The sequence below is a fragment of the Camelus dromedarius genome, chromosome 36, assembly GCF_036321535.1.
Source record: "Camelus dromedarius isolate mCamDro1 chromosome 36, mCamDro1.pat, whole genome shotgun sequence".
Taxonomy (NCBI): Eukaryota; Metazoa; Chordata; class Mammalia; order Artiodactyla; family Camelidae; genus Camelus; species Camelus dromedarius.
This window is the reverse complement of record NC_087471.1, coordinates 6,636,264-6,663,650: the sequence shown is the minus strand read 5'-3', so window position 1 is coordinate 6,663,650 and position 27,387 is coordinate 6,636,264. Positions and strand designations below refer to the sequence as shown.

General features: G+C 37.7%; 1 protein-coding gene across 1 annotated transcript; it reads right to left on the bottom strand.

Annotated features, from left to right (window-relative positions):
- Nucleotides 1-2,903: 2,903 nt before the first annotated feature.
- ADAMDEC1 (ADAM like decysin 1) lies at nt 2,904-16,974 on the bottom strand. The gene is made up of 14 exons (XM_010995798.3): nt 16,860-16,974; nt 16,523-16,638; nt 15,542-15,618; nt 14,697-14,775; nt 13,118-13,194; nt 11,662-11,848; nt 11,384-11,446; nt 10,607-10,678; nt 10,152-10,321; nt 9,736-9,817; nt 8,885-9,015; nt 7,894-8,071; nt 4,832-4,915; nt 2,904-3,264 (listed from the first exon to the last, which is right to left on the bottom strand). The coding sequence occupies exons 1-13, from the start codon at nt 16,906-16,908 to the stop codon at nt 4,835-4,837; spliced, it is 1,362 nt and encodes a 453-aa protein (XP_010994100.3). The 5' UTR covers nt 16,909-16,974; the 3' UTR covers nt 2,904-3,264; nt 4,832-4,834.
- Nucleotides 16,975-27,387: the final 10,413 nt, after the last annotated feature.

Genomic DNA, 27,387 nt, shown 5'->3' with positions numbered 1-27,387 from the left:
AGGGAAGGGAAGGAATGCAGAAACAAAGGAAAAGTGGTCAGGCAAGAAAAGCGCTGATAACTCCACCACAGTTCAGTGATGTGACCCAGTCCTAGCTCCTTCTCAGGGGAGCACATAATAATCGGATGCAATCTTTGAGTTGTCCTGCAGAAAATAAGACCCCTGCCCAGGGAGACGATGGTGACCCCAAGCTGACCACAAGCACGTAGACCTCAGACTGGTTAGAACCAACAGTCTAATGATGATTTCTGAAACATCACCCTATTGCCTTCCCACCAACCAATCAGAAGAAAGTCCACAAGTTGCAACCCTCACCCTAAAAGCTGCCTTCCTAAAATCTCACCCCTGAAAGCCATGAAATGGTGACTGATGGAACTCCTGCGGGGTAATAACATCAAGAAAGGGAGGAAAAGGTATAAAAAGTTAGAAGAAGGTGCTGGCAGGGGAGCCAGTCACATCACAGGAATGGGCAAAAAAGGGGGTGTGTGAGAAAAGAAGGCAGAGACACTCATAGCAGGCAAGTGCCAGTTTCAGAATCTTAGCGGGAAGTCACTTCTAATAGATGGCATCCAAAGCATTTGAGACGCACCGAAGGATTGCTCAAAGAGGTGGGATGAAGATGGACTTCAGTGGCCCTTAAAGAAGTCTGAAATGCACAAAGTTAAAGATGTCTGAGCGATTGTTTCTGTTGCTTTTAAGAAGCAGAATGTAACACATTAAGGAAGTGGACACGGGGGACAGTTTAATTCTCTGACATAGATGGAAGGGTGTTGGGAATGTCTAGAGCCCTGAGAGGTATATTGAGTGATGCTGTGAACATCATAAAAAAGGAAGTGGATTGAGATGGGACAGATGTAGAAATGGAACAGGGAAGAACAAATCTGAGTCCACGTTAGGTCTCTTCCAGGTCTAACCCTGTGCCCCATTTCCTGGGCTTGGTCACGCTGGTTCTGCACCTTTTGTAAAAGAATGCTGCCTGTAGCCTGATGTATACAGGGCAGCCCATTCTCAAGGCTCTGACCTTGAAGGGTAGGACACTTCCATTCACATAGAGATAAAAAGTCGCGGAACACGGAAGTGGCTGTGGCCGGTTGCTGCAGACTTCTTCTTCTTCTTCTTCTTTTTTTTTTTTTTTTAACATTTTTTATTGATTTATAATCATTTTACAATGTTGTGTCAAATTCCAGTGTAGAGCACAATATTTCAGTTATACATGAACATATATATAATTCATTGTCACATGCAGACTTCTTGATATTGGAATTCTTTGTTCTTGCAACATTCCCCTTTCTAGTATAAAAGGGGCCTGAATTCTGACTTGAGGAAGGTGCTTCTCCAGGACATTAGTCTGCCATTTCCTCGGTCTGCTGGCTTTCCAAATACAGTCGTTATTCCTTGCCCCCAGCTCCTCGTGTCCTGATTTACTGGCCTGTCATGCAGTGAGCAGAACTGAGACAGGAGGGCAGGGGGCAGGGCACAGCCATTAAAAGAATGGCACAACAACTAGCACCAAGGTGGTGGAAGATTCAACTCCCAGTAGACCTTGAACTTCAGTACACACTCACTGAAATACAGCAGCATGCAGGTGCCAGGGCGGTTTCAAGGCTGACCATAAGAGGTCAAAGGGTGTGTGATGGCCCAATTCCTGGGAATCCCAGCCCCTTCCCCACAGTAGTTGGAATATTCCCCCCACTTGTTAGCATCTGAAGTTACTGAGCCCACAAAAACTAACAGCGACGTGCCTTGTGGCCTCCTGCTCCCTCGCCTTCCAAGATGCCCTGTCTGTGGAGTGTGTGTCGACTTCTGCTTTACACTGAGCACCCAATTCCCACACCTCGTGGCCTTTCCCTCGCCTGCTAAAACAGCCGGCCCTCTGTCTATGGAGTATGTATCTCTCTAAATAAATCTACCTTCACTCAGCTGTGGCTCACTCTTGAATTCTTTCCTGTGTGAAGTCAAGAGCCCACACTGGGCGGGGCGCATCTCAGGGACTCGACCAAGACCTGGGACACGGCCATCTGTGTATATTCACGTTAGGGAATAAATGTAAATTATATTATGTATGTTCTGTTTCTCTGGAGAGCTCTGATATAAGTTTTAATGTCATTTATTTAATTGTAAATGTATACAGGTCAGCTTTTAGTAATGGCTGCTCGTACTATTCCGGACAATTCAACAAGCGATACTCACGAACCGGCGCTGGCCACTGGCTATAATCCTTGCAGCAGCAAGCAGTTTTACTACAAGAACCTTCTATCTGAGCATAAAGTAGGGAGAAATGTGCCTAAAGAAACCTTTCTTCCTTGGACAATGTGCGTGGAAGTTTGTATCACACCAGTGGACAGTGGGGATGCTGACAGGTCAGGCCATGGCTATCGGAGATACCAGCCATTTAGCTTCATGGTAACACTGGTAATGCCAAACCCACTGTCAGTATGAGGGCAGTGCAGGGGGAGACAGCCAGCACCGGCAAGCAGGGCGTTCTGGAAGGCTCTTTGTGTCAAAGCCCCATCTTTAGAAGAATGTCTCCCGGCATAAGGATTCAATGGAAATGTGAGCAACTGCTTTGAGTTATTGTTTAAAAGCATTTAGAGAAACTTGAAAAAAAACGCCTGGTCTCGTGAGACAGGCTTCAGGTCACTTCATTTTCGGCATTCAAAGATGACACGAGTTTTCTCATCTCCATCGCCAGGCCTGGCTCTCTGTGGCAATACTGTTCGTGACCAGAGGGAAAATTGCCTAATTATGTGAGACTGTAACACCTAACACAGACCTACAACCAGGCTCAAAAATAGTCATTTTTTGAAAATGACCACACAGAAAATCTTCAAAAAGTTGTGTTATTATTCATTCACATTGTGGTTCATTAAATCAATAGATGAATAAAGCATTTCTTGGTGCTAAAATGTACACAGTACAGACTTCTCAAAATTGACATTAAACGGGATGGTGAAAGGATTATACATGATAAAATAAAAAGCATTTAATTGATCCTGAAGTGATAAAGAACAACACTACATGTCTGAGAGTCAGGTGTGCGGAACACTGAGGAGCCATAAATGACACACGAACTCGGATCTCCTTTCTTCCACCGAAGACTTTGCTCATCCAAGGGTCTTATTTTGAACTGTTTCGGTCAAAGTCTAATTTCTTTTGTTCTCCAAGGAGCAGAGCTGAACACCAGCTTTATGATCCTTAAAGATACACGAACGATCAGGCTTAGAAGACAGGCAGCTTCTCCAAGCACACCTATTTACCTATTGGCTGGAGTGGTAAAAAAACATAGGATAAGAAATGACAAGTAAAAAGTAAAATGTATGTAAGCACAAAGGTGAGCATTTGCAAGATTCCTGGTGTGTTTAGATTTCTTGAATCTTGTCCTGGCAAGTAGCATCTCAATGATGTAGATGTTTTTGGTTGACCCGCTGTCTGATCAAAATTTTAAAAAAAGGTTTGGAAGCCACGGTTATTATAAAAGTATAAAATACTATGTAATAGTAACGAATATTTTATAGGCTTTAAATGATCCTGACAACCCTGCTTAGAGACAACAGCTCCATTTTACAGGTGAGAAAACTAATGAAGTAACTTGGCTTACAGTGCCGCGGCTAGTTTTGAGCAGAACTAAGGAGTTTCCTGAGTCCAAGTCCAAGTTTCTTCCCATGACACTAAACTGCCAATCTTGCCCTGTACTGGGGCACGTCCTTCTTCATTCCAAGACTCTCAAGAGTTGATTTTTGTCTCATGCTGTGCTTCCTGGTCTCTGAGATAATTTAGAAGACGGGCCTAATTGCCAGCATCATCTACAGACTGGACCACAACAGGGCTTCGGCTGCGTGAACCGGTGCCTGGTGGAGAATGAGGATGCTTCTCATCTTATGACCTCACTGGTCCTTTCCTTGACGAAGTGACAGTCTGTGGTCTCGGAGTCCGTTAGGCCCTTTATAACCTCTCTGCAGGTTCCATGCCAGAAAAGATGCAGGAAATTCGGGAAAGGTGAGGGGTGGGGAGAATGGCCCCTTTCATGCAGTTTATCCTGAGCCTTTTCCCTGTTTATAATTTCTTGTTGTTGTTGCTGTTTTTAGATTTGGAAATTATTTTTCCACTGAAAGGAATGTATTTGGAAAAGTTGGGTTTTCTAGCTCAACTCACGTAGGAGTGTGCAAAACACAAACATAATGTGTGGATTATGGCTTACAGAGGCATTTTAAAAAGAATAAAATTGTCAAATCTTGTCATGTGTTCTTTTTTTTTGAATTGAAATATAGCTAGTTACAATGAGCCAGTTTCTGCTGTGTAGCATAATGTCCAATTCATGCACATACATACATATATTTGTTTTTGTATGCTTTTCCATTAAAAGTTACTACAAGATATTGAATATAGTTCCCTGTGTTATACAGAAGAAATTTGTTTTATTTTCTGTTTTTATATATAGTGGTTATCATTTGCAAATCTCAAACTGCCAGATTTTATTTTCTGACTGCGAATTTCAACAATCAGCATTTAAACAAGAATAAAATTTGCTCATCAGTTGAAGCCTTCCTTAATAAACATTTCTGTCTGCCCCCATTACTTTGTGTTAAACTCATCATTGCCTAATCTCAGAGATGACAGAGACGCCACTTTTCTCATTGGGAAATTAATACACACACAACTCCGAGTTATTCACGTTCATAATGGTGGCTTTTTGCATTTCTGAAATTCAGTCACTTACAAAACATAAAATAAATTGTGTTGTAGTGTATTGTAGAACTCAGTGGCACATCTTTCTTAAGTCAAAAGTGAGTAAATAGTTGAGGACAAATAAAGAAAAAAAGGTCTTTCTCACGTGTTATGGTTCGGTGTGATTTCCACAATCGGCTTCAGGTTTTGACATACAGGTTGTGGCCTCACAGCAAGGACTGGTACATTCCTTTAAAGCACACACAATGGAAAAGTGGGTTCAAGTATTTTTTTCCCCTTATAGACTAGGTGCACAGAATTCTGGTACAAGATGGCAACGAAATTTCACTTTTTAAACTAAATTACTCTGCAATACAAATGCCAGTGCAAGTGACCAAGAAGATTTAATAGTAGAAAAAAAATGCTGAGTCACGAAAACTGCCTCTAAAAAGAACACAAATAGAATTACCCCAAACAAATTTGGCCTAGATTTTATTACGTGTAAGTTAATGTAAAAGTTCAAGTGAGAACATTTCTATACTATTCAAACTGCTTGTCGATGGAGGAAAAAAGTTTAAATCCTCAATTCATTTTACCAAGCTGGCATAATTCTCTTGAGAACTGGAAATGACTACATACACACATATACTGTTTTCATTTATGAATATACATGCAAAAATTTGAATAAAATAGTGGTAAAACACTAGCTTATTAATACAAAAACTCTCCATTATAACTAAGCAGGGTTTTTTTTTTTCCCACCAAAAATGCAATGGTGTCTCAATTGTACAGAGTAAAGTATATAATTCATCATATTAAGAAATGGAGAGGAACTGTACTTCAATTAAAAAAAGAGAGAGATGGAGAGGAGAAAGCGACTTATATTACTGTGATAGGTGGCAAAAATTAGTACATATTAGGTAGCCATTATTTAATTATTTAAGCATATATAAGTGAACTATGAACAGAATTATGCATCATCATGATAAAGAAAATCTGATGAATATCAGAAATATACCCAATGAAATAAAATTTAAGACAAGAATTATGTATAGACTATATTTTTATGTAAATTCTGACAAATGTTATGAGACAAAAAATATGTGAAAGTATAATAATAATTGGAAAGTATAATCACATTTTCATTACTTATACGTGATACAATTTTTGACCTGGAAAAAGGAGAGGATTAACTCTAAAACAGTAGAGGGGTCGCTAAGATAGCTGTTTAAGTTAATAATAAAATAACATCAAAAAAAGTGATAAATTAAAAACGAAATAAAAAAGAAAACGCTACACATATTGACAGCAAAAAGAAACACTGAGGATACTTCAAAGTGAACGTTCAAGCTTCACATACAAGAGCTACGTGAAAGATTTTATATATAATAACCTCCCTGGAAAACCTTAACAGCGACTCATCTTTTAAGACAATACTTAATATTGTGAAAATGCCAGTGGTTTTCAGAGTGAAATATGAATGGAATGCATTTCAATCAGAATCTCAATTGTATTTGTGAGCAAATTAATGGGAAAAAAAATACCAAGAGTTGTGTGGAAGAATGAACACTGAAGAACTGCTATACAAACAGTGCAAAAAATAAATAAATAAATAAACAAAAGAGAAACTTTCCCTTAAAGATATTAAAGTGCATTAAATAGTTACAAGCACTGAAATAGCAGGATGGTTATATGATAATATCTAGTCAGAAAGTTATTATTTTTATAATCTAGAAAAAAAACCTAAATATGCACATAAAAATGATAAATAATACATAAGATCATAGAAAACTGGGTTTTTCACTGAAGGATACTATATAAGGTATATATACTAATTTTTGGATAAGAGAGCAGTAAAACTTCAGTTGTTTGTAAACTTGAAGTCTCTAACTCTCTAATTGTACTCAACTACAGAAGAAGAAAATTAACAAGATATGGAAACAATATAGGAGCTTGGTGATACACTTAAAGAATATTAGATATTATACATCATATAGACAGTAGTTTATCACTCTCCTTCCCTTCCTCTTGTGTGTGTGTCAAATATGTACCGAATACATGCCATTTACTGCTGAAATCAGAAGTACACAGGATTGTGAATAGCTTTAATTATCTTCCACCCGAGAAAACATACGGGAATGTAAGGAAGCAAGAACGAGATGAATATAGGTCTAAAGTATCAAATTATTTGTAAAAGTCCATATCTCATTATAATTAATAGAACATTTGCAATATTCTTTGCAAATGATTAAGTTGCATCATATAACCTTCTAATATAATTAGGTAGCTTAAAATTTCTGAATTAATAAACTCAGGCAGAGGGAGATTACACACCTTCCTTATTGTTACAGAGCCTCTTAATGGATAAATCTTGGGTTGCAGCAGGTTTCACCAATTACTAGCTTTGTATCCTTGGATCTAGTTACTTAACTTTCCTGAGTCTCACTTCTTTTCTAAATCGGGAAAATAACAAACCTGTTTTGTAGGTTTGTTGTAATAAAGGAGATTGTGATTATAAATGCATTTTGCAGACTGACATGTAAAAAGTCCCTTCAAATAATAACTCATTTTCTTAGCCTTAAAAGTAAAAGAAGATTGCTAAGAAAATAGAATGCTTGCTTTTAGAAACCTAATATAGGATTGCCAGGAAACATCCTATCAGAGACATTCTTTAGAGTACAATGATGCCTTGAATGGGTCAGATTTGTATAAAGATTTGCAGAAGTCTAGTAATTATCTTAGATGTTCTATGTTAACCCACTTTCTATAGGTTTTTGTAAGTTTTCTTTTTTCTCCTTGTGTTTTATCTACTGCCTCATTTACACACTGACTTGGTAAGAGAGAGCCAGCTCTCTCTCTATGGAGAGAACTTAATTCTAGATCTTTGTTGTTGCTCAATAAGTGATCAACTGTGACTCTGTGACTTAGGAACTTCTAATATATCTCGGACGATCAAGGGTGACATGTTATAGTTAATGATTTAGTTCTTCACATTGAACTTCATACAATCTTGTCATAAGCGTATCCTAGCTTTTAAAATGTCTTTCAAAGGATGACTAAAATCAGTACCAAAAACAAGTGCAAGTCTACTTTTTCTATGATGCTAAGTTTGTCTTTAAAAAGAATTTCCAGAAGAACATTTTAAAAGGTGAAAAAAAAGAAAACAGCATAATTCTCTGCCACAATAACCCTCTAGTGAACTGTTTCAAGCCGTGGATCTTTTCGTACCTTAGGAGAGCCACAGTCACAGCCTTCTCCTGCTTCCAGGACTCGGTTCCCACACTCTGGTTTTATTATCATATTTTTAGGAACCTGTGCTTGCAGCAGGCACCTTGGTTTTTTAGAGAACATGTATTTTTTAAAATGTGAGCGGCTGGTTGTACTGAAATCCTTTGGGAATTTTGAACTGCAACCAGAAGAAAAATCAGAAATAACCATGATACAGAGTGATAAATGAACATGAGACTCTGACTTGTCCAACTATGTTACCTAGTTCAATGAAAATTCCAAATTTAGCATCTCTTTAAATATGGAGAGCGATAGAGAATGCATACTATGCTCTTTGGAAAATTCTTCATCTAGACACCCAGTTGTAGGGCTGGAGGAACTTAAATTCCTGTGTGGATTCAGTGCTGTCTTAAATGGCAGCAGTGATGAGCCTGGTCATTTGCTGTCATTCAGTCATCTTGCCATGGAGGGCTGAGAGGTAAGCGATAATAACAATGAACTAGTGAAAGGAAATAATAGCAGACTTAGAGGTTCTATGGATGTGTTTATCTTCCTGTTCATGAGCACTTCAAACGCAAGGTGCGTTTTATTCGTTTTTTTATCCCAAGTCCTTGCAAAGTGCCTGGAATTAAAAGGCAATTAATAATAACTTAGAAATGAATTGATTGATTGGTGATGGAGATAGATAAGGGTGCTGCCATCACCTTAATTAGATAAACATTTTTAGAAAATATAGTATTTAAAACTAAAATTATTTTAAGTTGCAATAACATGATCACCATACTTATAAACTCTATATTGGCATATTTGGAAATCATAAATAAGGAGATAGCTGGTAAATCCTGTGCATCACGAAGCTGGATGGTGAATTAGTGGGAAACACAGCCCTAGGTAAAAAACAAACAAACAAAAGACATCCAGTGATATAGAGTGCATCTGAATTCTTTAAGATTTAAGAGGTATTTTTTTCTCGAGGGTGACAAGGCCTCACCTCAGATACTGATTCATCACACAACTCCCAGAGGAACACTTGGTGTCATATGGAACATCAGGCATACCAAGGACATGACCCAACTCGTGTGACATCACTGCAACAAGAGCCACATTGTTCTTTCCCTTCGCCTGGAACAAAATGGAAATATCTATTACTTCTTATTTTATTGTTACTTATTAATTATTGCCAATATTCAGAATTACCAAAAAAAAAAAAAAAAAACAACCAGTTTGACAGATGAAAAATAATGAATCATTGAGCTTCTTTCCCTGTCATTGGTTACTGTAAGATGTTGAATAAATATTTGAAATGATTGGCTCCTGGGAATCTCACAAGTGAGCCAGTGCTCAATCATTATTTGCTGAGATAATGATGAATTCTTGCTAACCGTGGTTAAATCAACGTAACTACATTCTTCATAGGAAGTACTGAAAGGCACTATATTATGTAGGCAAAGACCTTCAAAAACTATTGTCATGATGTCTGTGACATTGGCTTGGCTGCACAACGTGCACTTTGTCTGACCTCCTCAGCTATGGATACTAGATATGGTTGATCTGAAGTTGCCTCAGGCCATTGAGGGCACCTGGAGTTTCCTTCTGTTCCAATCTTCCTGTTCTTATTCTCCAACAGGGACTAAAGATTGAAACCTCTGGGAGGGTCAGTGTAAAGAGATATTCTATGGCATAATTCAAGGAATCTTCAACGTAGTGATCTACCAGCAGGTTCACTTCTACTTGTATTGACTGACTTAGCAAATGTACATTTTGCTAACTCTGAATAAGACACTGTACATGCCTTCATCAAAGTTATAGAACTTTGGGGGGCCTTACTATATGTTTACAAACCTCAATAACAGCAACCGATGATGGGGAACACAAGGAGTTCGAGGCTGCCATTCCCGAAATTCGATGGTTGAAGCCAATTCCACTGTGTGAAAGTTACAGGTACATTGTCACAATCTTGAGTTTTTGGAACCATCCACTTTTGCCAACTATGTTTTAGATTTCCCTTGTTCCCCTACCCTTTTTATATTCACTTAGCCCCAGAAAAGCTTCTGCTATTCTATAGCTTTATGATGACCACAGATGGCTGTCTCACATCCAAGAGTCCATTTGAGTGATCTGACACGGGTCTCCAACAATCTGACAGGCTGTTAGTAGAATCAGGGAGAGAGAACTGAACAGAAATCTCTGCCAAGAAACCTTTGGGATCACTATCTCCTCTGCCAAAACAGGCCTGGCCCTGGCCAGCGTGTGCTCACCTGAGTAGCTGAGCATGGTCGTGGGTCTCCATTTTCCCCAGGTTAGAACGATGCCAATTCAGGAAGTTGTTAAAGGTGGTACCCATGACGGGTACCACCTTTATCTTATCACTGTCAGACCAGATCTCCATCCTTACCAGGGTCACTTGAATGTCTATGGTTTTATAAATCTGTGGGAAGAATATTTTTCTTCATGAAAATGTTTGGGATTTCTTTAGTACTTCTATGTATCTTGCTAGTGATGGATAAATGTATCCCACTTTGAAAATGGAATTCCTAGAAGTTGCCTTTGCTGCGGTATGCGTGATTTTTACCTGGACATTGGTCCTTGTCTGCTAAATTTCCCAGACCCACTGACCTTAGCGATTGTGACTCTCCCAACTCCTCACTTGGTAAAAACATAGGGAAGCCCTAGGTTCCTATGTGAAAATATGTTTATAGGACAAATATCTTACCACATTGAGTAGGTTCATCACATCAAACAGAAAGCTTCTTATCAAAGTTATATTCCTATTGTACATGTTATACTGTCAAATACAAAATACAAAGTATAATTAAAATCACAAATTAAAGTGAGAAAGCTGATGGAGCAGGATTTTACATTTTAAGAGAAATTACACATTTCCCTTCATGTGAATAAATGTCTATTCATTCCATGTCTACTTTATATAAGAATTTGCGTTTCAACAAATTCTATTTCAAGAATTTTTCGGTAAGAGAAAAATTAGGCATTCATGTAAAATTCCAATTCAAATTAAGTTGAATACATCAAATTAATAATTTCAATGTTTTTAAACCAAATTAATAGTCTTCAAATTTGACTATAAAGCAGTATTGGTTAGTTAGAAACATAGGTTCTAGTATTTTTATATATAAATGTAATTTGTAAAGTCTATATGTTTCATGTTGACTTTATATTTACATATAATAGTGAGAATTTTTTAAAAAAATGAATAATCCATTCTTTCTTGTTTTTTAGTTATTGTGGTTATTTTACTGTAACTATCTGGCATTCACTTTATTTCCAACACCTGAATATTCTGGCAGCAGACGGATATTAAAGGGGGTGGATGAGTGAAAACTATTGCTGGCAAGGCAGTGACAACGGACAACAGAATCAGGTGGGCAGGCTTTGTATCTTCAGCTAAAATAGTTTACTGCTTGTGTTCTCTTGATCAGGAAACATACAAGTTGACTTAACTGGCCAAGAAGCATGCATATTTCATACTCACAAAGGCATTATCCAACACCAAAAAGAGATCAAGGTATTTCTCAGCCTGCAGAAATTCTTCTTTCTTTAGAAAGAGTGAAAGAACATTGTTAATAATAGCTTCATCCTAAAAAAGTAAAAATCTAACAGAGATTTTTTTTTCTTCAGAGGATAATTAAATTGAGAAGAGGTAAATAAAGGATGGTTTCTACTCATACGAGGCACGGCTGAGCACACGAGTGTGTTACACACCATTGCTGACACAGGTGACCCGAGTGACGTTAGGAAAGCCTTGCTCACCTCCGGACTTCGGGGTGACCTAGAGGTTCGAATCAGGCCCGGTTTCCTGCCAACATTTCTTACACCACAGGTGTGATCAGCTGGGTCTAGCTCCTCCTGCTCATTCACGAGGACGGCATGTTCTGCTTGGTCAGTGCCTTTCAGAGGTTTTATCGTGTATTTTTTATTGTGATGTGTGAAGTATCCCCTGTGAGATACAGAGATTTACATTTCAGGATTCTCTGCCACAAACAGTCACATCTACTGAGCTGAGTGGACAGACACCCCTCCCTCAATCCCACGCTCGCAAAGCCACTGTCCGACACCAAAAAGAGATCTATGTATTTCTCAGCCTGAAGGAAGTTCTCTTTTTCAGAAAGAGTGAAAGAAGGTAGAACGTTCGGCAAAGGTAGACGTTTCCATTCACAGACTTTGCAGCTAATTTTTTCTAATTTAAGTTATAATCAACATTTGTCCATCTTAAAATGGAGGCTCTTTTAATCACCCAGAGAATTCTGAACAAGAAGCTAAAGTAAAGCTACTCCAGAGAAGTTGGAATTTACACCGTGAGCTTATTAGCGAATATTTATCCAGAGTTTATTTATGAATTTAGCAAATATTTCTTGGCAGGTCCCAAGGATCTAATGGAGAACATAGTAAAGGACTGTTTAGATACCAAGAAACTTGGAAGAGAGAAAGAATGTTAAACAGATCAGTCAGAAGAACAGGCCGGAACCAGCAGTAACTTAAAGATTTTCTCTTCTTAGAAGGAAAAGTGGTTCAGAAATATAAACCAAGTCCATATGGTGAAATATTAGGAAGCCAACACAGCTGTTAAAAAATTACGTCTATGAAGATATTTTATGATATGGGAAGAGGCTTATGATGTCATGTGGTAGGAACCATGCTGGGAGAAAAATTATATGTATTTTATTTCATATTTCAATCATGTAAGAGATACATTTGTCTAGATGCATAAAAGGTTACAACCTTGACAAACCATTAATCATAGTGGTACTCAGAGGGATAATTTTGCAGTGGATAATTTCTTATCTGTGCTTTTTCATGCTTTCCAACTTTTCCCTAATTGGCAAGAATCACCTTAGTAAACAGAAATACCACACACACACAAAAACATCTAAAAGTCATGTTCAGGGCAGAATCTTTAAGAAAACAAAACAGAATGGGTTCAGGGGTGGCGGGGGTGGTGGGAAGATAAACACGGAAATGGCTCTAGACAGCAAGCTCCAGGGTGTGGTGCTTGTTTAAAAATCGCTAAGGCTAACTTTTACTAGAACAGCAGATGATGAAATGATTACAAGGATGATACGTTCTTCTTCACTTAACCATATATATTCAGTATTTATCAATGCAGAAAATTTTACCAAGATTGTCAGAAGACATGGTGTCCAGGAAGACTCAATTCTGTGTGACAAAATGGTGCTGGATGTGTACTGTTTTTGCAAGTGGTTCTCACCTCAACCCATCACAAGTATTAATGCTGGCAATGGAGTCCTTTTCATTTAGGATGTGTCCTTTATAGTAGCAGTGTTCCTAAGGTTGGGGGGAAAAAAGGTTTTTTTTTAAACTACAAAAATAAATGTATCACAGTTGTGGTGAAAGCTGTCATCTTGAATATGTAGGAAGGTTCTTTAAGCAGTGGGTGTGGCCAGACCAGCTCCCAGAAACAAAAAACAGTGAGAACGTCAGCGGGTTTATGAACGGATCCACCCCTGACCTTGGCAACTCTCCATATTTGATGGCTGAGCTGTTTTTCTGACACTAATTCACACTAAAGAAAAGTCCAGGGCGTTTGAACCTACGTGGACCATGGCAAAGGTAGACGCTGCGTTTGGGAAGCAGCCAGTTTCCCGTGGGATCTGCAGCATTCCCCAAGAGCTCTCAGGTGTCAGGGCCAACTTTTGAGAAGGTGGCTCCCTTGTGCAAGCTCCACTGTGCATCAAATATCAATAAAATGAAGTATTCCTTTTTCTAGATTCTAGAGTCCCCAAGAGGCCACACTACCACTCCTGAGCCCCTCAGATTAACTGGTCCAAGTCATCATTTTAATTGGTGTATGAGTGGAATCTCTTAATCAGCATCAAAACACAGAGAAATGTCTACAACTAGAGCTTCAGATATGGTTGATGCTCCCATATACACGAAGTAGGGGGTCACTCATGTAGAATGATCCAAGAACGTGAATGGATAAACTCTTGTTCAGAATAAACTGCCTTGTCTCAAGGTCTGAAATCCCATCTGTGTCTTTCTTCCCTTCTCAAGAAACTTTGCCATCATAAGCATTTACTTATAGACAACTTGGAAAAGATACCACATTAAGATATCATTGGCCATTCACACTTAAGTATGAATTAACTTATCAGATACTTTCCCCAGACGTCAATGTTAGCAAAAACCCAGATGCCCATGAAATTTTTGTCATGAGTTTTGATGTCAGAAGGGAACAAAGCCATTCTGTGGCAGAAGTCTTGTCTATTTTTTAGAGACACAGATGTTTGGGGTACCACGGAGGGTGGGTCTGAGAAACTCACTTAGCTTGGTAATCCTCCTTGACTGAACTTTTTATATTTTCTTCTTGTTCTTCCCTTGGCCTTGCTTCTCCTATGTCTGATATCCAGGCCTTGGCATTATATGATTATATGATGATGGTTTAACCAGATTGAAAAACACATGCTAATTAAATAATTGATATTCCATTGCCGATCTCAGGATACATGCATATATCATTGGAAAACAGTAAATAGCAACATGACATTTCAAGTACCAAGGGAAGAACTCTTCTAGCCTATTGACAAGATGGTCTAGGGGAAAGCAGACTTTTGGTTGTTTCTAAAAATGTAACACTTGGAAGCCTCCTATTATTGCTCCTATCTTTTTAAAAAGCTATGATTTTTTTCATCTGTTGTCTCATTGGTCACAGATGAATACCTTGCTCTCAAGTCCTTTGATTTTTTTTTTAAGTTTCCCTTGGACCTATGAACCTCAGAATACAAGCAGTAGATCCCAGGAAGACTCAGATAGCAGTCAGAACCCACCATGTTCTGAGGGCTGGTGGTGATCTCCTCTCCTCCAGGTGAGTAAAATGTTTCAGTGTAGTCTGGCCCCAGGAGATGCCTGGAGGAAGCAGAAAATTGCAGGATACTCTCACGATGGTAATAAAGGTTAACATTTCTGACCTGATCTTTAGCACTAAAGGAGTGATCATGTCTATAGTGAGAATGAGCTGATATTCTGACCCACTGGTCCTTTTCCAACATTGGAAATCTGCTCCTGCAGGAAATCAAAGCCTCAGTTCTACCTGTTGGATCTGAGGAAGGAACTGCCTTCAAATATCATTCTGATACAGGAATCAGACAGGGATTTTTCTAATGTCAGTGGATTCCTTTGGGGTTCTTTGCACCAAGGACACAGCCTCCGTGGGATCTCTGAAGGGTGCTGGGTCACAAATATGCATCAAGGACCAGTGCATTCAGGGAGAAGTTGCTATGAAGCTTGGTGGAGCCCCATCCCCTGGGATCTATCTCAAGGCTGAGTGCACTGAATAAGCCTTAGAAATATATCCCTTATAAAAGTAATGGGAAGTCACATCAAAGGTTTGAGTTTATCAAATTAAATATTAGAAATTATTTTCAGTAAATTCCAAGGAGCAGCAAGGAAGGAAGTCATTTGTGCAGTATTCTTTCGTATACACTTGGCATAAAATTTTCTAGGGATACATTAAGCTTCTTAGATAATATTAGCACAAACTATAAGCATCTAACAATCCCTATGCTTCATGTCTTCTATCTCAATTTACACTATATAAACTCTAAAAAAGATTTCTTTTTCCACATTCTCTTAGTATAATGCAGTGATTAGACTTGCAGGAAATACAACTTACTTGGCTTTTTGTAGGTAAAGAATGACTTCTTCTCCATTTAATGTAATCTGATACCGAAGTTCAGGCTCATATCTTTCCTAAAAATATTTAATATAGTGATGATATATATTTCTGAGTCTATCTACAATAATTATAATACAATGCTACATGCAGTACATATAGAATAATAATTACAAATGCATGTAGGATAAAAGTAGTTCTTTTATGCTTTTAAAATATGAAAAAGAAAACATAAATTGCACATGAAGATGGGTTTCCAAAAAGGGCAATAACATAGTGGTAATACTAACAGATTAAAATTAACTCTAATTTGGGGGATAGAGACATATCGTTTGCTCCAATGTAAGATATTCTGTTCTGTGTATCCTAATGGATTACTGATAAGGTAATAATAAGACATATGTTTTTATTACTTTAAAACCAAACCAAATACACTAAAGAAAAGCAACCAGAAGCCTACTACAAATTAAAATTGAAAATTATAAAATGAGTAAAATTTTTGCAAAAAATGGAAGTATATTAGAAACTATAAAGATAATAAATATATTTAATCCATTGAAATATCTTGTTAATTAATGATAATTTGATTTCTCCATCATAGACAAAATCACAGAGGAAAAGGCAGTTCGGTGGGGGGAAGGGGCAAGGGTAGGGAGAAGACAGGGGTTTGGTGAGCTTGTCAAGGAACTTCTCCTAGAAATGACTGTCCTTCTTGCCCTCCTTTTATTTTTTTATTCTTGGTACAAACTTGGAGAAATGTCCAAGCTGCTTTATCCAAATGAGGCAGTTAACTTCGTTCCTGCTGCTTCATTGTAAAGTCATTTTGAGAAATCCTATGTTCTCTCCTGGGCAAAGGAGAGCTGTTGTATATATGAGCTTCAAGATTATTAGATGTTGACTGTGACATTACTTCTATTAGTAAAAGGGTCCTTCTCTGTCTCTAGATGTTTGTAAAATCTCATGGCCATTCACATTGCTTACCTCTCTGCCATGCTTCTCCGCCTCATTGTTCTGTGTCTCCTTTGTGTGTATATGTAGTTTTGTAGGACGAACTACTTCATAGGGCTCCAATTCAGGTGGTTGTGTTACGGCTATTGCTAGAGAAAGAGAGAGAATATTGATATAAAATATCTAAAGGTTTTGTTGGTTGGTTTGTTGAAATTGCGTAGAAGACTGAATTTCCATTGAGAAGGTAAACTTTGAGAAGAACGAAGTTCCAGTTCTCCACTTCAGCTTTGAAAACAAAGAACTTTTCTTTTGCTTTCTCACCCTATTCTGGAAAGATGTGACCTCGATGAAGTAATTCTTTGGAGCTTACCTTGAGTCTGAATGACGAGCCAGAGGACAGAGAGCAGGACCAAAGACATGCTGGCTACTCCAGGGAGCTGGGAAGTCCCACACAAGGCGAAGATGTGGTCTGTCCAGTTGTCCAGTTTTATCTTCCTCTACTTCTCTTTAGAAATTGAAAAAAAACCAAACAAACCCTCAAACCTTCTTGGTAAGATTAGGGAATGTTTCTTAATGGCGTTGGGAAACCGCCAAGAGATTGCAGTGTCAAGATCATGAGAATGTTCCTCATTTACAAGAGGTGTTTATGCCTGTGGTTACAGCTTGCTAAGGATTCACATCTGGACTGCTGCTTTGCCCTGGTGCTCCTATGGTGCTGGGAAAGTACCCACTGAGACTGGGAAGGCTGTGTGCTATTTGCATAGTCATGAAATTCAGCCACCACTCATGCTGTTCAGGAACCTTATAGACATTGATCCATAAATGTAGAAAACGGATCAGTAGTCTGTACATATTTTGAAAAATTGGCAGAGAACACAATCTATAAAATAAGCCCCAGGAAAAGTCTTGTAACCTCTCTGACCCTCAGTTCCCTTAGCTGTGAAAAGGGGATGTTGATAACAGTACCTTCCCTAAGCGTCTTTCAAAATTCATGTAAGGTAACATACACACATGCACGCACACACGCACACACATAAAACTAAGAAAATGTGCAAATGTAAATTCTCTTAACAGTGTTAGCTTCAACCAAATCATACTACATATAAAGTATTTTTGAAGTGCACTATGAGCTCTCCTTCAGGAGAATAAGAATATTTTTCTGATTATAAAAATAATACATTTTCATAGTCATAAATATCAAACAAGTATATTGAGGAAAAAAATGTTGGTCACCCACCCAGTGGCCCAATATCAAGAAATGACTTCTGTTCACATTTTTGACAATTTTATTTTCATCTCTTTTGGATGCACTAGTAAAAGGAAAGAAAAGAACAAAAACTAAATTTTATAAACATCAGTTCTTACTGTGTAAAAGGTTTTGGGAACCTGTTATTTTTGACCTAGCATTATAGCATAAGCATTTTCATGCTATTAAATTGTAATATTAAATAAAATATTAGATATAATATTCTATATTTAATATATAATTAAAATATTAACAATATTTTAATGACTTTAGAACATTCCCTTGTGTGTATACGTCATGTATATCTCTGTGTGCATTTATTTCTTTGAATTTCTGATTTCTTCTCTTGGGTAATTTACTAGAAATGGTATTGTTTAGTTAAAAAGGTAAATCAATTTGACATTGACCTGGGACTTCTCAGAGAATTAGCTCCAAATTACACGTCCATTTGTAGTTTTCCCAGTCTAAAAACTTAAGCTCTTTAACTGCTGAGTTTACTTTTTACTGATATATTTGGGAGTTTGCTAGCATCAGACTGTCAGTTTTACAGTTACCTCTCTGTATCTATGCTTCTTTTTGTTCTTCTACCTTCTTTTGAGACATTTAAGTTTCCTCTACAATTTTATATTTCTTGTGTTGGTCCAGAAGATCAGCATTCCGTATGCATCCCATAGTAGTTACCAATAAAATATAACAGAATGCAATCTTAATTAACATCTCTGCCATTAAATAATACAAGACCCTGGAATAGTGTAACTCTTGTCATCATCCCCCTCCTTCCCTACATGTTGCTGTCAGGTATTTTAGTTCTACTGTCATGTTCATCCCCACTATAGTCATTGTCATTAGTTTTGTGTTTTATACAGATGATTCTACTTGACATTACTTACATGGATACCACCTTCTTTGCTCACGGGTCCTTTTAGAATGAATCTTTACAAGCATATTTCTTTGTGAAACATATGCTTTGACAAATCCTTTATTAAAGTTTTCTCAGAGTAAACTACTGTGTTTTTAAATTTTTTTTTCTGAGAGCATATTTATTTCACCCTATTATTTCATGGTAGGTTAGTGGGGAACACAGTTTTAGGATGACAATTAATGTCTCAGCATGTGGGAGCTCTTTGACTGTCTTTCTGGCAGTTATTGTTACTGTTGAAAATTCTTTCAGTCCATGAAATGGAAATGAATTTTGTTATTGATACAACTAGCATTGCAAGATAAGTTAAATATTTATTGAGATCATATTACATTTGAGTTTAGACTAAATTAATACTACATTTCTAGGCGTTTCAAGATGACCCTGTTACTATCCTTACTACTGTGATATTCCTGCAATAAAGTCTAATAACAGACATAAATTACAAATAGATACAGCTTATAAATGGTAAACATTATGACTGAGGTTTGTGCGTTATGTTCAGGTAGACTTTAGAACACATCATTTGATGGGTGGAGAGAGTCAGATAATGTTAACTGGAAAAGAAACAGGGGAATGAGTATACTGGTGAGAGAAAATGGTATGAGCAAAGCCATGGGTAGGTAGAAAATTATATGTTTGTAGAACTATAATGTGTTCTCCATGACTTGAATCTAACAGAAAAAGCAACAGGTACAGGACATAAAGCTCTTGACATCGGAGAAATATTTAGCTCATAAAATTGTCACCCTTGCTAAATGATTGGATATACCAACTAAGGAATATAGAAAAATCTGGAATGAGTTCTAAGGTGCAGCTTGAGCAACTGTATGAATCGTAGAGATGCCATCTCCCAACTTGGTCAGTGGACGGGAGTCACACTTATTTGCATCCCTTAAAGGCAGGGTATGTATCTGCTGGTGCACCCTTCAGGGCACAGCACCTTGAAGGTAACAGATGTTCAAAGAATTTCATGTTCACTGAAAGACGCTTGTGAACTGAACCATCTGCCTGAGACACTGATGCTGTTTATTGGATAGCTGAGTATCAGTCTATAAATTAAAACTGTGGCAGTAACAGGGAAGAGGCTGTTTACTTGATGCATCTGGAGGGAATGAAGAATGAAGCAGATATGTATCTGGATGAACACAATATCCGAGGGTTTACTAAACATAGGACTTAACTTATGGTCATAAAACTAAGAAACCATGACCAGCATCCTGACCTTGGAGAATTTTGTTCCCATAAATTTTACAACTTAAGATTCTGGAATGTTTCCTAATCAAGTATATCTGATGTGTGGGGAGGATGTTTAAATAGCGTCTAACCAGAAATGAAAATAGAACAGCAACATGGACAGAAATTACAATAATCTCTTAAAACGTAGATATTTTCCCATACATTCTTTTATCTGGTCATCATAATAGAGCGAAGGAGTCAGTTCAAAGATTATGACCCCCATTTTATAGATGACTCAAAAAGTGGCTAATGATTTAAGTCATCCAGAAGGTCTGTCACTGAGGTAGGAGACGAGGTGCTTGAAAAATATTTCAAATATTGTATTGTGGGAGAGACCCAGGATGGTTTCAGTTGCTTCAGGGAAGAAGCCTATTGTGAAAATATAAGAGGACAGGAATTAGTGGGTTGAGTGAGACTTGAGATGAGAAGAGAGGGTTTTGAATAATTATTGAAAACAATGGAAGGGGAGCTGACTAAGGAAAGGTACAAAGATCGTTTAGTTAGTATTAATGAAATAAGGCTATAAATCATAGAAAGAATTAGATGTGTGAGTTTCACACTGGAGAATGGGTTAAGTACCTAAGTTATCTAAAATCACAGTAAGGCTTCATAACCACTAGAGTTAAAGCTGCCTGGTGGTAAGATCCAAGAACTATAATGCTAGTATACTTTTCAGTCTTTTAATACTGAAAGTTCTAAAATGATGGCAGAATTAATCCATACGGGGAAGTAACACGGTGCATTATCAAAGATAATAACAATCAAGACCAATCAGGATATTGGAATCAAATGACGGCTGAGCTACTCCCATTAAATCTTTGGTTCTTAACCAAGAGTACACATTGGGATCACCTCTAGAATATATTAAAAATCAGTGTCTTGATTTCTTCCTTCTATGTACGGTTTCTGTTGGTATAAAGTGGAGACGTTATGATTTCAAAGTAATACAGATGATTTCAGTGCTCACCTTTGGAGAATCATTATTACAGAGGAGCAAATATTGTAATACTCTCTATATACTTTAGTGACCAAAAAGATCAATCCAACAAGCCTAGGAATTATTTTATAGAAAAAAAATAGATTTTGGTTCTCAAATAATCAATTGAGATAGAAGCATCTATAACTAATAGTTGTATAGTGATACAAAATGCAACCAGTATCACCTAAATGGCGAAAAGCCATTAGTTTTCAGATATTAAATGTCTTCAACTGTAAATTTAAATGCGCTATGAACGTAGTTTGAAAAATGTCTTTAAGTACTCTTAAAACAGGCTAAAAATACCTATTTCATTTGTTCAGTGATGATACAAGATACTAGCATGAAAAGGATCTATTATTTGGTTTCTCAATTCATGGTATATAGCTGAGTTAGAAATAATGACGCCATTCCTGTGACAAGGGATAAAACTCACTGGTGAAAAGGTTGGGCCAATGACCTAAACTCAGCCTACACATTGCTCCCTGTTGGGGTTCCCTTGCTACTGGGGGGGTCACTAGAGCAAGGTTTAGGGCAAGCAACCAAGAGTCTGTATATGTGAAACGCCAGGGGGCTACCAGGCTGAGAGCCCAGAAGAAGGGCAGAGTCAGGTTCTCATGGTCGATCCCATCGCAGATCCCGTCATGACAACTTCCAGGTCTCAGCAGCAGGAAAAGCTGTGCTCCTTCTGAGCCACTGATTTTTATTTATTTGGTTGCTTGGCTTTGCTCTGTTTATGTGGTTTTATTACCTTTGTTGATTGCATGTTTGCTTTTAGTTTATGGTTGCTATAAATCTCCCATTGATTCTGTTTACTTCTCTTGTTCACTTGTTTTATTTTCAGAGAGTTTGGAGTAAGACTTGGAGCTCAGACTCAGCAAACATGTAGGGCTGTATGTTTTATATGTCACTGGTTTCGTTGCACCCATGGCTTCATGATTTCTGGAACTTTCTTGCTTGTTTTCTAATTCCCTTAACTGTTTCTTTTTCTTTTGTTATACTCTTTGAAACCTTCTCAATCTGTGTATGCACAATCGTGTGCATGTTTAACGAAGGGTGGTATACGTAAATATATGAAGGGACTCATTAAAAATAAATAAAATGCTTTGCTTCAGTCTAGCCTTGGTAAGTTTGAGGAATCGTGACTTCACTCGTTTTCTCCCTAGAATGCCCTTCTTCTTGTTTCCTTGTTAGCCTGACAAATCTGCTATAATTCAAGGTTTACATGACGCCTCCCTGAGAAACCTCTCATGCCCGTCCTTTGATAAACATTTCCTCTATGCTCCCTTGTGCAGGCGTTTCGATGATGACTTTATTTCTGTATTTATTTATGTCAGTCTTTAGAACAAGGCTGTGAGGCCAGGGGTAGCAAGGAAAGAGGTTAATCTTTCTATCCTCAGTGTCAACACAGTAAATTGGAATTTGCAAATGTTTGAATAAAAGAACAAAAGAAAACAATCAGGTAAGTGTAAATTGCATAATGCATAAACCCAGAATCTGGATGGAAGACTTTCGTTAAGGACTTTTTGAGTACTTACCATTGTCCAGGCTCTGTGCTAATCACTAGCCACTGGAATGGGAAGAAAAATTAGAAGATACTTTCAAAGGGAGTGGGCAGTCAGGGGCATTTGATTCGACGGCAACATCAAATAAATTTTCACTGGTAACCGTGTAGAGAAGAAATTGTAGCTGGAGATAGTAGAATGTCCATACTTAGTACTATAATATTACATGTGCCTTCTTGTGCAAAACTGTCTTGCTGCAGGCAGTATGGTGGGTTGTGTAGAAGGAACTAAAAACCTGAAGTAAGAATAGTTGGGTTTGAGTCCCTATTTCAACCACTTACTCGCTGTGTAAGCGAGAAAAATAGCCTGTTCTCATTTTTATCTCTGTCTTCTCATCTGTAAAACAAGGACAATGATTCTTTACATAGGATCGTTGTAAGGATTAAGCGGTCATTCATGCACACATACACACAGACTTGTATAAATCTATTTTGCTCTACAATGTAAACTTATGACTTTATCCTATGATATTCTCATTTTTTTTTTAAAAATCACCAAATTTACCATCAGTTGTGATTTCATTTTTTCTAATAGATTTGTGGATTCACTGCTTGTTGATTTCCCCCAAATATCAATTCAAGGTCATTTCACATGGTAACCCCGAATCTAGGACAGAGTTTGAATTTAACCCAGAAGTTCCGGCTGACACTTAGATTTAATATAAGAGAAGGAATCTGACTAGGGATGTGGAGACAGATTCTAAAAGCACTTTCTAGGCAGAAGAAAGCATCAAGAAAAATTTGAAGCTCATCAGTGAAATATCTACAAGTAATAAGTAACTTTGCCCTACTTTCTGCTCGCGGATGTGTGAAACAGTGGCTTGTACAGTGACGGGTCCCACCTCTGACAAATCCGTGGATGGAGGCATCTTGTCAATAGATCCTTGACGGATGGATGTTGTCTGCCCTTCTAGACCACGGACATCTCTCTTCTTTTCTCTTTTTCATTTGATGTCTTCATACTGCCTTTATCCATTTCTTTGAAAACCCTCTTTGAAAATTAGCAATTCATGAATTGTTCATTGCATTTCATAGGTGAGGAAATTTAAAGATGCCCAGAGAGTTCAAATTATTTACTAAGACTATAATGGCAGAGCCTGGGAACTGTCTCTGCTTTCATCCCTGTGAGTGGTTTACCTCCCCTACATAACTTTTTTTTTTCTTTTTCTTTTTCTTTTTCTTATCCTTTTCTGTACATTTCCATTTAATTTTCTCTGGACCTTCCCTGGTTCCCCATCTGACACTTGGTTTTCCACTGGATCTGCCTGGCCCTGCTATTAGTAAGTGGGACTAAAGGAATCTCTGCCTAGAACTGGCTCCTATAGACTTCATTCCAATTACAGTTACAACATGTCCTGAAAGACTCACAAATCTCAGGAAGCTACTTCACAGCAGTTAAAGGGTTTAGAAGGCCAAAGTGGTGACACACATTGACTTTGAAAGGAACTGCTATACACTGAGTCACAACACTTGGCCTGTGAATCTGGGGGTTTCTCTATGAGAAATGCAAAAATTTTTGCAGTTCAGAGGCTGAGATCAACCTGGGGCAACTGGAGGAGACCATTACAGTCATACTGTCATCACCTTGTTTTTCACTTAGGCAAATTTATGGACTTCCTTCAGGGTGGTACACCAAAGATTTTAACACTTAGCTCCTGCAGATGCTTGGTAAGGCTAAGAAAGCAACCTCAGACATGGTTCTTGCTAAGAAGAGGACAGCAAGAACCCTGATTAAAAACCAAGTTCTAAAATACTAAGAATATCTTGAAAAGCATGTTCACCGCCAAAGAAGTACGCATTAAAACAAGGTATAAAAAGGACCATTTGGTTAGAAAATGAGCAGGTATGAAAACAATGAGAATTTGAATGAGGATGTGGAACCCCAGAAATTGTCTCCAGCTGTTTTAAGCAGAAAATAAATATATTAAAATGATATTAGACTATCAGCCTTCAAAAGGAATGAAATTCTGACACATTCGACAACATGGATGAACCTTGAAAACATTGTGCTAAGAAAAAGAAATCAGTTACATAAAAGAAAAAAATACTGCATAATCCCACTTATGTCATGCACCTAGAATAAGCCAATTCATGTAAACAGAAGGTAGAATAGAGTTCATCGGGGGCTAGGAGCGCATAATGGGGAAGGCGTAATGGGAAGTTATTTAACAGGTACAGAATTTCTGTTTGGGATGATGCACAAGTTCTGAAAATGGATAGTGGTGACAGGTCCACACATTATGAATGGACTTGATGTCACTGAATTGTAAACTTGAAATTGGTTAAAATGGTAAATTTTTAATGTATATTTGCAAAAATCAATCAGATTAAAAAATTGGGCAAAGGACCCAAATAGACATTTTTTTCAAAGAAGACATGCAAATGGCTAATAGGTATATTAAAAGGTGCTCAGCTTCATTAATCATCAGGGAAAGGCGAATCAAAACCACAATGAACTATCACTTCATACCTGTTAGGATGGCTATTATCAAAAAGGTCAGAGATAACAAGAGTTGGTGAGGGTGTGGAGAAAACAGCAACCCCGTGCATTGTTAGTGGGAATGGAAATTGGTACAGGCACTACGCAAAACAGTACGGAGATTCCTCAAAAAATTAAAAATGGAACTACCATATGATTCAGTAATTCCATCTCTGGATATTTATCCAAAAGAATTGAAATCAGGATGTTATCTGCACTCCTCCGTTCTTTACAGCACTACTCAAAGTACCCAAAATGTGGAAACAATGTAAATGTCCATCAGTGAATGAGCAGAACTTCTAAATGTGGCATATACATACAATGGAATGCTACTCAGCCTTTAAAAAGGAAGGCGATCCTGTCATATGCAACATGGGTGAACCTGGAGGACATTAGATTAAGGGAACTAAGTGAACTACAGAAGGACAGATACTACATGATTCCATTTATATGAGGTTTTCAAAACAGGCAAACTCATGGAAGCAAAGCACAGAACTGTGGTTGCCTGGGGCTGGGAGGGGAAAACGGGGAGTCAGTCAATGGGTATCAAATTTCAGTTATGCAAAATGAGTAAGATCTAGCGAGCTCCTGTATAACACTGTGCCTACAGATAACAGTATTTTATTGCACACTTAAATATCTGTTAAGAGGGCAAATGTCATGTCAAATTTTCTTAACACAATATATTTTTAAAAATTTATTTAAAAATTAAAAACAAATACATGGCTTTCAAAACTAAGTGTGAGAGAGAAGAAGTTAAATTTTAACAAGGAGATGCTTTCATAATAAATTACACACCATGATTTTCTTCTGCTTAGGGACTGAGTTTCCACAACAGCATTACTTACTTAGCATAATCATAATAGCAACACTGTGTTAGCGTTGAGAAGTGTAGCAGACTGCCCAGCGCTAACTGCTAAGCAACGTCTAAAGCTGGCATTGCCAAGGGAAGGGCTTTCTCTGGAAGCATATGTAGCAGTAATGATGAAGTGAAAAGCACGTGCCCTAATCATGGGAGCTGCTACTTTACTAGTCAGGAAGACTTCTGTTGCAAGTAAGAGCACATCTAACTCAAAATGACTTAAACAACAATGAAATTTTATTGATCAGGCAGTAGAAAGTCCAGCAGTTTATTAATTCACCAGTTCAATGACATCATTAAAAGACCAGGTTTTATTCACCTTTCTGCTCTATCATATTCAGTGTACCAGCCTTGCCCTCATAATCACAATGTGGCTGCAGCAGTACCACATGGGATATCCAAATAGCCAGAAGGGACAAGGATATCTTTCCTAGACAGTCCCCAACACATCCCCTGTCTTGTCCCATTGGCAGAAAAGGGGGGAGGCGATTTATACACTCACCTTCAAATCAACCACTGGTAAGGGAAATGTGATTATTGTGATTGCCTCAGAGTGACAGAGATTTATCCAGGAGATGGAGTTAGGATTGTCTTTTCTAAAATTTGGAAAGCTGAACAAAATTAGGGTTCTGAAAAGGAAGAAGGGGATTATTTGGTAGGCAACCTACAATGTTTGTTCCACCACCAGTCAACTAAGCTGATGGCTGCTGTGGGAGGGGAGATTCCAGTGTTGACAAAGCATTTAGTTACTTTGAAAATGCTGGCGATCTGTATGTTTATGCAAGATCTTCTAATTTTTAAATATTGGCAATAAATTCCAAACATTTAAAAATACTTTGTGACCAAAATCATTCAGGCCAAATAAAATAAATCTGCAGTCCAGACTCTTCCTGCAGGCCACTGGTTTACGTTATTAATTTAACTAAAATTTTTCCTACCTAGAAAGTGATGTTCCCTTTAAGCTCACCAGTAACTGAGTTACACAAATTTTTATGAAAAAGAAATCACAATTTAATACAGTCTTAATCAGTTGTAGTGAACTTCAAATGACAGAGCTAATAAGGACTGCAGAAGATAAGGCAGAAAAAAATTACATAAACCGGAGAATGTTTATATAATTTTCTTGGTAACTGAGTGTTCTGATTTGACAGGTTCATGGTTAAAACAATCAAGATGTTGCTAGTCATCTAATGATGAATACAGTTTCTCTCATCCCTCCCAGTTTCCTGTGATTTCTTGTTTTTTGCTTTCATTAGAAGGTGAATTAATTTCTACTGAATGAGAAAATCAAGGTGCTCAAAATACTTGAAAGAAATTTTAGTCAACATCACAGTAAAAAAGCAAAAAAAAAAAAAAGGAGGTGGGGTGGAAGACTAGGAAACCATCTAATTACAGATTTCAGCTTCAGAGCTGTTTTTTAAAAGCCATCTTCTTTCCCATGAGTATGGAGAATAGAAATTTTTAATTCATACAAAGATTATCAAGAGTATGTCTCTCTTGAAAGTTTGTTTAGCCCCTTCAAAGCATAATCTGAACCAAGAAATATTCATCTCCCTGGGTATCAAAAACAAATAATAGTGAGAAAGTAAGGATACTTCTCTTCCATCCAGATG